Below are 12,665 nucleotides of genomic sequence, written 5' to 3' on the forward strand. Positions count from 1 at the left end.
ACGAGCTGCCCCAAGTCAACATCGACGGTCCAGACCAAAAACTGACCGCAACAAAAACGTTCACTCCGATGACACTGCGTTGCCCATCCTCATTTCCGTCGCCCGGAACCAGGCATCTACCAACAGGACAAAAATAACGAAGCTGGCAGTGACACGCCGACAAGCTTCTTGTTCGCTTGGCTGATAAGCCATGGTTAAAAGTAATGTTGGCTAATTTGTTGTGAGAGAAAAATACTGTTCGTTGGTTGAAAAATATAGCTTATAAGCTAAGCGAACAAAACGAAGAGGGTTACGCTTTTATATGCTTGTAGTATACAAGCTGCATGCCTAGAAATAAAGCCCATAGGCGACCACACCGGTGCGTAGGTGCACGTACAGCATATGGCGCATCACCATCAGCACAATGGCCGGAACGGCGGCCACCGCCTGGAGACGGTGATCAACATGGTGCAGCAGCCGGAGAAGCCAGCGGGCGTGGGGCGGTTCGGCTTCACGGGCGGGCTGGAGTTCACCAGCCTCACGTACACGGTCGTCAAGAAGCAGCGCGGCGCCGGCGGGGAGTGGGAGAAGAAGGACGTGGACCTGCTGCATGAGATCACCGGGTACGCCCCCAAGGGGTGCGTCACGGCCGTCATGGGCCCCAGCGGCGCCGGCAAGTCCACGTTCCTGGACGCGCTCGCCGGGCGCATCGCCAGCCTCGACGGCCGCGTGGCGCTCGACGGCGTCGAGATGAGCCCCAGCCTCATCAAGCGCTCCTCGGCCTACGTCATGCAGGACGACCGCCTGTTCCCCATGCTCACCGTCTACGAGACGCTCAAGTTCGCCGCCGACTTCCGCCTCGGTTCCTCCGTCTCCGCCTCTGACAAGAAGCTCCGCGTCGAGAACCTCATCGAGCAGCTCGGCCTCACGGTAAGACATGCACGCTGCAGCCTGCAAGTACTGTTAGACTAATCTGCTTCAGAAATTAAAAACAGAACACTAATAAGACATCGTCGATGGTACCGTGCACTGCATGCAGTCCTCCAGAAACACGTACATCGGAGACGAGGGCACGAGGGGGGTGTCCGGCGGCGAGCGCCGGCGCGTCTCCATCGGCGTGGACATCATCCACGGGCCGGCGCTCCTGTTCCTGGACGAGCCGACGTCGGGGCTGGACTCGACGAGCGCGCACAGCGTGATCGAGAAGGTGCACGACATCGCGTGCGCCGGGAGCACCGTGGTGCTCACCATCCACCAGCCGTCCTCGCGCATCCTGCTGCTGCTGGACCATCTCATCATCCTGGCGCGCGGGCAGCTCATGTACAGCGATGGGCCTAAGGAGGTGACCGCGCACCTCGGCCGCATGGGGCGCAAGGTGCCCAAGGGGGAGAACTCCATCGAGAACCTCCTCGACGTCATCCAGGAGTACGAGCAGTCGGAGTTCGGCGTCAAGGCGCTGGCCGAGTTCTGCCTTACCGGCCTGAAGCCGCCCAAGCTCACCGCCACCTACGGGGCCGAGGGGCTGTCCACCGTGTCTAGCATCGTCCAGACGCCGATCTCGGGCCCCGGCGGCGGCGACGACGACTTCGATCGCAGCCTGAGGAGCCAGCACTCCAAGTCTCCGTGGAGCGGCGTGCGCCTCACGCCGTCCCGGCGCCCCAAGCACAAGGGTCCCGGGGCCCCCCACGACAACCACAGGTACACGCCGGAGATCGTGATGGGAACGCCGACGCCGATGAGCAGCGCGTACACGGTGAACGAGGACGACTACCTGACGCCGACGCACCGGGCGCCGCCGAACGCGACGGGCGCCCCCGGCGTGGGCGTCAACGCGCTGGGCCACCGGGGCAAGTTCGCCAACTCGTACGTCCGGGAGGTGTGGGTGCTGATGCGGCGCAACTTCACCAACATCTGGCGCACGCCGGAGCTGTTCCTGTCGCGGCTGATGGTGCTCACGGTGATGGGGTTCCTGATGGCCACCATGTTCACCAAGCCCAAGGACAACACGCAGGGGATCACCAACCGCCTCAGCTTCTTCATCTTCACCGTCTGCGTCTTCTTCTTCTCCTCCAACGACGCCGTGCCGGCCTTCATCCAGGAGCGCTTCATCTTCATCAGGGAGACCTCGCACAACGCGTACCGCGCCTCCGCCTACGTCGTCGCCGGGATCATCACCTACCTCCCATTCCTCCTGCTCCAGTCGGCCACCTACGCCGCCATCGTCTGGTTCGCGCTCAAGCTCCACGGCCAGTTCCTCTACTTCCTCGTCATGCTCTACGCGGCCCTGCTGTCCACCAACTCCTTCGTCGTCTTCATCAGCTCCGTCGTGCCAAACTTCATCCTGGGGTAAGTCACTAAGTCCACCTGTTTCGTGTTTTTTTTTTGTTGTTACAAAATTTTGCAGTTATTTTTTTTATAAAAAGAATCAGAACCTTTTCTTGTTCAGATCCCAATCCATATAAAAAGATGCCTACTCATCAAATACGGCCCCATCAAGCTCAGTATTACAGGATCATACAGCCTGTTCACTTGGTCGTATTTGGCTTATAAGCCATGGCTTATCAGCCAATGAATAGTATTTTTCTCTCACACCAAACCAGCCAACAGTACTTTCAGCCATGGCTTATAAGCTAAAGAAGCCCAAACAAACATGGCGTATATATATGGGCCGGCCTGCATTAACATATTACAATTTTTTTTAATTTTCTTTGTATATATAGTTTTTTTTAAACAGAACCTTTTCTTGTTCAGATCAACCGTAGGTCGTAGTCCAGTCCAAATATATATATAAAAAAGAATGCCTACTCATCAAATACGGCCCATCAAGCTTAGCTTATTACAAGATTATATATATGGGCCGGCCTGCAATAACATTAAGGAAAAGAGCCCATGCCTGTCCTAAACAACGGCCCAAACTGTACGAGACCGCGCGAGGTGTTTCTGATCTCTGAATGAATGCGACGGACGATGCAGGTACGCCGCGGTGATCGCGTTCACGGCGCTCTTCTTCCTCTTCTGCGGCTACTTCATGGACAGCCACAGCATTCCGGTGGCGTGGAAGTGGATGAACACCATCTCGACGATGAAGTACCCGTACGAGGGCCTGCTGATGAACGAGTTCAACGGGGACCGGGTGTTCGCCTCGGAGCCCGCCGTCGGGCTGATCCTGACGGGCAACGACATCCTCAAGCAGCTGGGCATCAGCGTGGAGGACGACCGCAAGTGGTGGATGGTGCTCTACCTCCTCGGCTGGGCCGTCTTCTACCGCGTCCTCTTCTACCTCGTCCTCCGCTTCGCCTCTAAGAACAAGAGGAAGTAGTAGCGACAGCTTTGTCATTAATTAATTATTGTTTCAGCATCGATTGGTACGTATCATGGTATGTAGATTTGGATTTGATGAGGAGGAGAAGAAGGTAAGTTTTCTTGAAGCGACAAGGCGCCGGCCGGAAAGCCGGGTTGATTGATTATGTCATGATTGATTCCTAATGTAATTTTCCGAGAGCGATGTTAAGTACACGGGCCCCCCTGATAGTAACTTTTGCACCGCCCAGGAACTACGCAATTGTCCTATACTAACGATAAAAGAGATCACGTAATAAAGGATTGACAAATTATTATTGACATGCATGGTACTTGTTCCTATGGAAGAAGACTAGAAGCTGCAGCGATCGATCGAGAGTAGTGCTTAGTTGCTTACTGACTGCTTAGCGTCCATCTGAATCTGGCTTCGTTTTCGGCAGCCAGACCATGCATCACGGGTGAACCGATCGCTCACTATCGTTCCTACCGCACTTTATGGCTAGAGATAGAAGAAGAGAGGCATAACAGAGCCCACACACAGCACAAAGAATTAGCGTTAGCCGGAACTCTACACAAGAGATGGCAAAACTAAACTCTCTCTTTTTACTGAGTGGCAGTGAGAAACTATATATACAATTCTTCCCATCTAATCCTAATACACAAATATGTCAGGCTGTCATGCTGCTACAGTGACTAGATGTGACAGCAGGGCTGACTTTAGCACCCGCGCTCTGCTGTGGCTACAGTGTGGCAGGAGAGCCCTTTCTGCGCCTGCCCCTGCCGCGCGTACAGAGGAGCAACAAATTACTTTACAATTCTTCCTCTAATCCTGCTGCTAACCCTAGAACCTCCACCATGCCGATCATCTTCTTCAGCTCCGTGAACTGAAGACGGCCGAGCAGCTTGGTGAGAACGTCCGCGAGCTGTCGACCAGTTTTGACGAACTCGATGACGATCTGTCCTCCATCGACACGGTCCCTGAGAAAGTGGAACTTGACGTCGATGTGCTTGATCCGGTCGTGGAGAACCGGATTCTTCGCGAGGGCGATGGCGGGCTAGTTGTCCATTATCAGTGCTGGTGGGTGAGCTTCCACACCGGTCAGCTCGCCCAGCAGCCGGCGCAGCCACACAGCTTGGCACATTGCTGTGGCCATCGTCACGTACTCTGTCTCGTACGTGGACAGCGCCACCACCTTTTGTTTCAGCGACAGCCATAAGATTGGAGCCGACCCGAGGAAGATGAGCACGCCAGAGGTACTCCGCCGTCCGTCGATGTCCCCCACCATGTCTGCATCGCTGAACACAGTGAGCTGCAGCCCACTTCCGCCAGTCTTGGGGAAGACGATCCCCTGATCCACCGTCCCCTTGACGTAGCGTAGCAACCGCTTTACCATAGCCCAGTGATCCTCTTGGGCTTCCTCCATGAAGCGGCTGACGTAGCCCACGGCGAACGCAATGTTCGGCCTCGTGTGGACTAGGTAGCATAGACCGCCGATGATGCTCCGATAGAGTGTTGCATCTACCTTCACCGTGGTACTAGCCTTCATCAGCTTTAGTCCTCCTCTATCGGAGTCACGAACAGCTTGCACTCGGCCATGCCGCTCTGCTCCAACAGCTTCGAGGCATACGCACTCTAACCGAGCGTGAGTGTCTCCTTCCCCTGTCTCACCTCGATGTCCAAGGTAGTAGGAGAGAGCGCTGAGATCGCTCATTCAAAAATGAACCACCATCTCGTGCTTAAAGCTATTGATGTCCTCTGCACGCGCGCCGGTGACGATCAAGTCGTCCACATACACACTGACGATGAGCACCTCCTTCCCCTTGTTGCCGCGTGTAGAGCGCATGTTCGGTTGCATACCATGTGAACCCAAGCTCGCCCAGCGTGGCGTCAAGCTCGGTGTTCCACGCTCGCAGGGCCTGCCACAGCCTGTAGAGCGTCTTGCGTAGTCGGAGCACCCTGTGCTCCACTCCCTTGACGACGAAACCCAGAGGTTGCCTGACGAAGACCGTCTCCGCTAGCTCACCATTGAGGAAGGCCAATTTTATGTCTAGGTGATGGACACGCTAATCCTTCACTGCTGCCAATGCCAGCAGCGGTCGGATAGACTCCATACGCGCTACCGGCGCAAAGACTTCCTCGAAGTTGATGCCCTCGCGCTGGACAAAGCCTCGGGCGATGAGGCACGCCTTGTGCTTGACAATGACGCTGCACTCGTCCCGCTTGACCTTGTACACCCACTTTAGGCCGATCGGATGACATCCTAGAGGTGGATCGACGAGCTCCCAAGTCTCATTTTCCTCGATCGCCTTCATCTCCTCCAGCATCACCCATCGCCAATTTGCATCGCGCTCGGCCAACGCGAACGTGGGTGGTTCCTCTACACTGACGAGAAGCAGCTCTAGGTCATTGAGCAGCTGACCCGCCAGGCCTAAGGACCCTTTGTCGCCGGCGATGTCATCCAGCCTACAGAACTGTACCTCCTCACCATCGTGGAAGGCATCCGCGAACTCGGTGATGTCGCTTGGAGGTGAGGCGAACTTGATTGGCGTCGATGGAGTCCCCTATTCTGCTGGAGTGGTCGACATAGAATCTAGAGTGCTCAGCACCTCGGCTACAGTGCTCGACACTACTCCTAGACCACTCGTCACCACTCGTAGAGTGCTCGGCACCAGTCTTGGAGTGGTAGGCACCACTGCATGACCTCTCGGCTCCACTATGGGAGCGTTCAGCACCCGTCCTAGAGTGATCAGCACCACCGCTAAGGCTGGACGAAAAACTCGAAGCTCGTTAGCTCGCTCGGCTCGTGGCTGGCTCGACTCGGCTCGGCTCGGCTCGTTAAGATAACGAGCCAAGCCGAGCCAAGATTTTAGCTCGTTAGCTATAACGAGCCAACTCGAGCCAGCTCGCGAGCCGCTCGCGAGCTAAACGAGCCAAGCTACCAGGAAAAAAAGTATCATTTAAGTTAGTTAGATGTATGAATACTATAATATTTTATTATACTTGTATATATATTAGCGCATATTAATTTTTTTATTTGATTTAAGGTTGTTAGATTCATTTCTTTTGTATTATTATTATTCTCAAACTTTAAATAAATGCAAATATTATATTTTGTGTATTTTTTATACCTGGCTCGCGAGCTTAACGAGCCAGCTCGAGCTTTTAACGAGCCGAGCCGAGCTGGCTTTCTGGCTCGTTAGGATAACGAGCCGAGCCGAGCTAGCTCGTTATCTTAACGAGCCAGAACGAGTCGAGCCCAAACGAGCCGAGCTGGCTCGTTATCCAGCCTTAACCACCGCAGAGCCACTCGGCACCACTCCTAGACTGCTCGGCACCCCTCCTAGGTTGCTCGGCACTGCCCTAGGAGTGCTCGGCTCTATTGCTGGAGTGGTCAGCACCTCCTCTCCAGCATCTCCACCACCATGAATGACCAAGCGCATAATGATGAAGGTGCTGGTGAAGCCGCCAGTTCCCCCATGCTCGAACTGTCCTAGTCCTAGGCCACCTTCCTGTGAAACATGATGTCGCACGAGACAACCACCTTGCCTCCACATGAGTCATAGAGCCAGTATGCCTTGGTACCTTCCTCGTAGCCTAGGAGCACCATCGGTGTGCTCCTATCCTCCAGCTTGGTGAGGATCGGCTTCATCTTCCTGATATGGCCGATGAGCCGAATGTCCGAAGGAAGAATACGCTCAGCTTGCGCCCATACCAAGCTTCGAACGATGTCTTTCCCTTCAGGGCCTTGGTGGGTGCGCGGTTGAGGATGAACACCACAGTGGTCACCGCCTCACCCCAGAACCTTGTCGGCATGCTCTTGGCCTTCATCATGGATCGAGCCATGCCGACCACCATTTGGTTCCACCACTCCACCATGGCATTCTGCTATGGCAAGTATGGTGTGATGTGGTATCGCACCACACCCTGATCTAGGCAGTACGCAGTGAACTCCACGGAAGTGAATTCACCACCGCGATCAGTCCGCAGCACGTGCAGCTTCTTGCCGCTCTCTGCCTCTGCATGTGCCTTGAACTTCTTGATCACCCCCGCCGCCTCGTCCTTGCTCATCAGTAGTTGCAGCCACATATAGTGACTGCAATCATCCTTGAGTACGAGGAAGTACCACCGACCACCGTTTATGGCTGGCATTATTAGCCCGCAGAGATCACCGTGGATGAGCTCGAGAGCATCCATCGTGCGATACTTGGCCGCCTTTGGGAACGATAGCCTCCTCTGCTTTTCGGCCAGGCAGCTATCACATAGCTTGCCTGCTTGCTTGATGTGGGGCAACCCTTAGACCATCTTCTCCAGCCAACTGAGCGCATCGAAGCTAAGATGGCCAAACCGGGGTTGCCACAACCATGACTCCTCGATGTGTCATGCTACCAGACACACCGGCTGCTCCACCTTCAAGTCGAGTAGGTGCAGCCAATTCTAGGACCTCTTCACCTTGGCAAGAACTCACTGCTCTTGGTCCCTGATCCTAAGGATGTCGTCCTTTATCAGTACCTCGCTACCTCGCTCATCTAGCTGGCCAATGCTGATGATGCTTAAACATAGCTACGAGATGTAATATACATCCATTAGCGCATGGTGCTCTCTGTTCTGGCACCTGAAGATGATGGTGCCACGTCCTTGGATCGCCACCCTTGAGCTCTCACCGAACTTCACCGTGTCGATCACGTTGCCGTCGAGCTCGGAGAAGGCTTCCTTGGAGCCCATCATATGGTTGTGTAAGGAAAATGGACCCTAGGCCCATTTACTTTGGATTTTGGTGTTTGATGACCAACACAACCAAATTAGACTAATGAATTTGCAAGTGATTGTTTTGTAGTTCAATAGGATGCAAGATGTGACTTGGACAAAGGCGACGTGATGATCCGATGATCAACACCTCAAAGAAGACCTTAGGAGCACAAGAGAAGATCTAAGATATCAAGCAAAGTCCAAGCATAAAGATAGGAACCAAGCCGTACACAAGATCACGAAGAAACGAGCTCACAAAGGTGACCAAACGCTGGAGAAAAGCGACCGGACGCTCCGATCAGGAGGCTCAGCAATAGCAGTAGCAACCAGACACTAGTGGCAAACCAACCAAACATAGGACAACAGTGTCCAATCGAGTACAGAGAGGTTCTAGAGCGGCAAATTTGCGACCGGATACGTCCGGTGGCATGTGACCGGACACTAGCAACGTCCAATCAGTAGATCGTGGCTCCAATGGTTGGGATGACAAGACACGTCTAATCAGGACATGATCAGCGTTCGATCAGTAGTAGAAAAGCGGGATTTTGTCCCCAACAGCTACTTTCTTAGTGGGGCTTATAAATACAACCCCCAACCGGCCAAATGAGGCATGTGGAGCTAAGGAAACATACCAAGGGTGTTGATACACTATTTTAGTGATCTCTACTTGCATAGTGCTTAGTGTTTTATTAGGTGATTAGTGTAGGTGCTTTGCAAAGTGCTTAGGTTGATTAGACCACCGCTTATACGCTTGCTCTAGGTTTAGGCCTAGTGTTTAGTGAGGTTTGCATATCTCTTACCACTCGGTGCTTGTGCGCACCATTGTTGTACATTGGAGGGGCTTGTAGTCTTGTGAGATCACACCAACTACGTTTGTGGTATGGTCGCCACCGTGTATCGGAGGGAACAAGGCCTGCGACATTTTGGTCGAAAGCTTGATAGTGAAGATGGCGAGGAGCATCCGGAAGAGGCTTGCCAGAAGGCTTGTCGGAGACCCACTTGCGTGTGGGGAAGGCCTGAGGCTATCCATGGAGTTACCCGACTGGAAGCTTAGCCCTTGCGAGGGATTCCTTGTGAGGGGCTCCAACGAAGACTAGGGGGAAGCTTCCACGCTTCTTGATACCTCGGTAAAAATACCAAAGTCATCGACGGGAGTTTGCATATCTCTACCTTGCTCTTTAGCTTCCAAATTTACATTGATTGCATTACTCCTTTTATGGTAGAGATAGCAACACATTAGCAAAACTGTAGTTGCACACTTAGATAGTTTGTCTTTTGCATAGGTTTTGCTAAGGTTAGAAAAAGAGGCCATAGTTTAGAGTTAGGATTTTAAGTTGCTTAATTCACCACTCCCCCTCTTAGGTGTCACGGTCCCCTTCAGGTTGCTGGTGCTAGAGTCCAGGTACCACCGCTACTCCTGTTCGTTGCCCACATGTCTGAGGTGGACTTAGGCATGCGGTTCATCGAGGTTGATAGCCTTTAGAGCCTTGCTGTGCCCTTCCACCGCCATCACCTCTCCCTTCTCCTTGGCCTCAACATCGTGCAGTGCATAGAACATCGCCATTAGGAGAGTGCCCTCATCATCCTCATCAGCCTACGCTAAATAAGCCTCAGCCTTCTTCTCCTGCTTGCAATTTGGGCACTCATTTGCCCAATGGCCCGTCTTCCCACAGCATTGGCAGGTGTTGGGGTCCACCTTCTTCTTCTTCTTCTACGAATAAGTCTTGCCGCGGTGCTTGCCATCGCCACCGCGGCTAGAGGAGGCTTCCCCAGACTTCTTCATCCTCTCTAGCTAGCAGACTTCTCGGTGGTATGTAGCCATCTTGGCATTGTGGTAGCTTGACTCCTTCATGACTTGGTCGATGACTAGCCAGGAGTCACCCCAGACATCAAGGCGTCAGATACTGAGCTCGATGGTGATGCACAGGCCATTGATGAGCGCCTCATATTCAGCCACATTGTTGGAGGAGGTGAAATGGATGCGAACCTTATACCTCATGCGTACCCCAAGGGGCAAAACGAAGACTAGCCCTATGCCGGTGCCTTTCTTCATCAGCGATCCGTCGAAGTACATCATCCGATACTCATGGTTGATGACCGCTAGTGGCATTTGGACCTCGGTCCACTCTACAATGAAATTAGCCAGCACTTAGGACTTGATGGCCGTCTAGGAGGCATACGCAATGCCTTAACCCATCAGCTCAAGTACCCACTTCGCGATCCTTTCTGTGGCATCCTGGTTTTGGATGACCTCACTGAGGGGGAAGGACGTCACAACTGTCACTGGATGTGACTCGAAGTAGTGGTGCAACTTCCTCTTGGCGACGAGGACGACATATAGGAGCTTTTGGATTTGGGGGTAGCAGGTCTTGGATTCAGACAAGACCTCGCTAATGAAGTACACTGAGCGCTGTACTTTGAGGGCGTGCCCCTCTTCTTCTCGTTCCACCACCAAAGCGACGCTGACCACCTACGTGGTGGCCGCAATGTAGAGCAGAAGTGGTTCTCCATTGGTTGGAGGAACCAGGATCAGGGCCTTTGTTAGAAGCTGCTTGACCATGTCAAGCGCCTCCTAGGCCTCGGGCGTTCATTCGAAATGGCCGGCCTTCTTTAGAAGCCAATAGAGAGGGAGGCCTCATTCACCGAGGCACGATATGAAATGGCTAGGCATGATGAGGCACCTGGTAACTCATTGTATCCCTTTTATGTTCTGAACGCTTATCCTTGTGATGGCCGAGATCTTGTTTGGGTTAGCTTTGATGCTACGCTCGGAGATGATGAAACCCAGTAGCATACCCCTCAGGACCCCAAAAACACACTTCTCAGGGTTGAGCTTAATGCCATTTGCTCAAAATTTTGTAAAGGTCTACTCAAGGTCAGCTATGACCTGGTTAGCCCATTTGGACTTAACCACGATGTTGTCCACGTAGGCCTCAATGGTTTGCCCGATGAGGTCTCCGAAACACTTGAGCATACAACGCTGGTACGTAGCCCGAGCATTCTTCAGACCAAACGGCATTATGATGTAGCAGAACGATCTGAAGGGGGTGATGAAAGATGTTGTGAACTGGTCGGACTCTTTTATCGCAATTTGATGGTACCCAGAGTACGCATTAAGGAAGCAAAGGGTTTTGCACCCTGAGGTAGAGTCGGCTACTTGGTCTATGTGTGGTAAAGGAAATGGATCCTTCGGACATGCTTTGTTGAGACCCATGTAGTCAACACACATTCTCCATTTCCCACTCTTCTTTCATACAAGAACAGGATTGGCTTACTACTCAGGGTGGTACACTTCCTAGATGAACCTAGCCACCAAAAGTTTCACTATCTCCTCACCGATGGCTCTACGTTTCCCCTCATCAAAGCAACGTAGGCACTGCTTCACCGACTTGGATCCTGGCTTGATCTTCAAGGTATGCTCGATGACTTCTCTCGGAATGCCTGGCATGTTTGAGGGTTTCCACGTAAAGATGTCTTTGTTGGCGTGGAGGAAGTCGATGAGGGCGCTTTCCTATTCGGAGGAAAGCACAGTGCCAATGTGCACTACTTTGCTTTTGGAGCCATTGGGGTCTATGAGGACTTCCTTAGCGCCCTCCACCGGCTCAAAAGACCTGGCCGACTGCTAGTGATCGGGTGTTTCTTCGGTGACCTTCTTCCTTATGGACACAAGCTCCTTGGAGGTGATGATTGCCATGGCATGATTGCATCATTTGACCTCGCACTCGTAGGAGCACTAAAATGTGGTGCTCACGATGATAACCCTGCCTGGGCCCAACATCTTTAGCTTCAAGTAGGTGTAGTTGGGGATGGCCAAGAACTTCGTGTAGCATGGACATCCTAGGATGGCGTGGTAGGTTCCATGGAACCCAACCACCTCGAAGGCGAAGGTCTCCGTCCTATAATTGGATGGATCCCCGAAGGTGATGGGCAGATCAATCTACCCAAGTGGCATGGCCTACTTTCTAGGCATGATGCCGTGGAAAGGCGCTCTGGTTGGTCAGATACTGGATCGACTAATGCCCATGGCATCGAGCATCTCAGCGTACATGATGTTGAGTCTGCTGCCTCCGTCCATTAGTACCTTGGAGAGCCACTTCATACCGATGATTGGGCCAACCACGAGCGGATACCTCCCCGGTTGTGGGATGCTCTTTGGGTGGTTAGTCCAATCAAAGGCTATGGCAAACTCTGACCACCGAAGGAAGGTAGGCACGGCCATCTCGGTCGTATAGACCTCATGGTGCGTGAGCTTCTAGCGACGCTTGGAGTCGTAGGCCACCGGCCCTCCGAAGATTATGAGGCAGCCATCTGGTGTCAGAAAGCCACCGTCCGTCCCCTCGACATCATTCACGGTCGATTTGGGGTCCTTCCCCTACTCCCCCCTATTGAAGCCTCTGGACAAGAACCACTTCATGAGGCCGCAGTCCTTGTATAGATGCTTGACAGGGAAGGAATGGTTTAGGCATGGCCCTTCGAATAGCTTCTCAAAGTGGTCCAGAGTACCCTCCATGGGCTTCGGGCCTCCCTTGCGGTTGGCGGTGGCCACGAGCGAGCCCACATGTCGTTGCTTGTTCTTCTTCTTGATGGGACGGTTGGAGGCGCCTTTGCTGGCATCCTTCTCCCACTTTACCTTGCCTTT

At 53.1% G+C, this 12,665-nt stretch overlaps 1 protein-coding gene across 1 annotated transcript; it reads left to right on the forward strand.

The window, feature by feature from the left end:
* Nucleotides 1–381: 381 nt before the first annotated feature.
* LOC136455045 (ABC transporter G family member STR2-like) lies at nt 382–3,298 on the forward strand. The gene is made up of 3 exons (XM_066455232.1): nt 382–909; nt 1,019–2,325; nt 2,953–3,298. The coding sequence occupies exons 1-3, from the start codon at nt 382–384 to the stop codon at nt 3,296–3,298; spliced, it is 2,181 nt and encodes a 726-aa protein (XP_066311329.1).
* Nucleotides 3,299–12,665: the final 9,367 nt, after the last annotated feature.

Source organism: Miscanthus floridulus, chromosome 5 (assembly GCF_019320115.1).
Source record: "Miscanthus floridulus cultivar M001 chromosome 5, ASM1932011v1, whole genome shotgun sequence".
Taxonomy (NCBI): Eukaryota; Viridiplantae; Streptophyta; class Magnoliopsida; order Poales; family Poaceae; genus Miscanthus; species Miscanthus floridulus.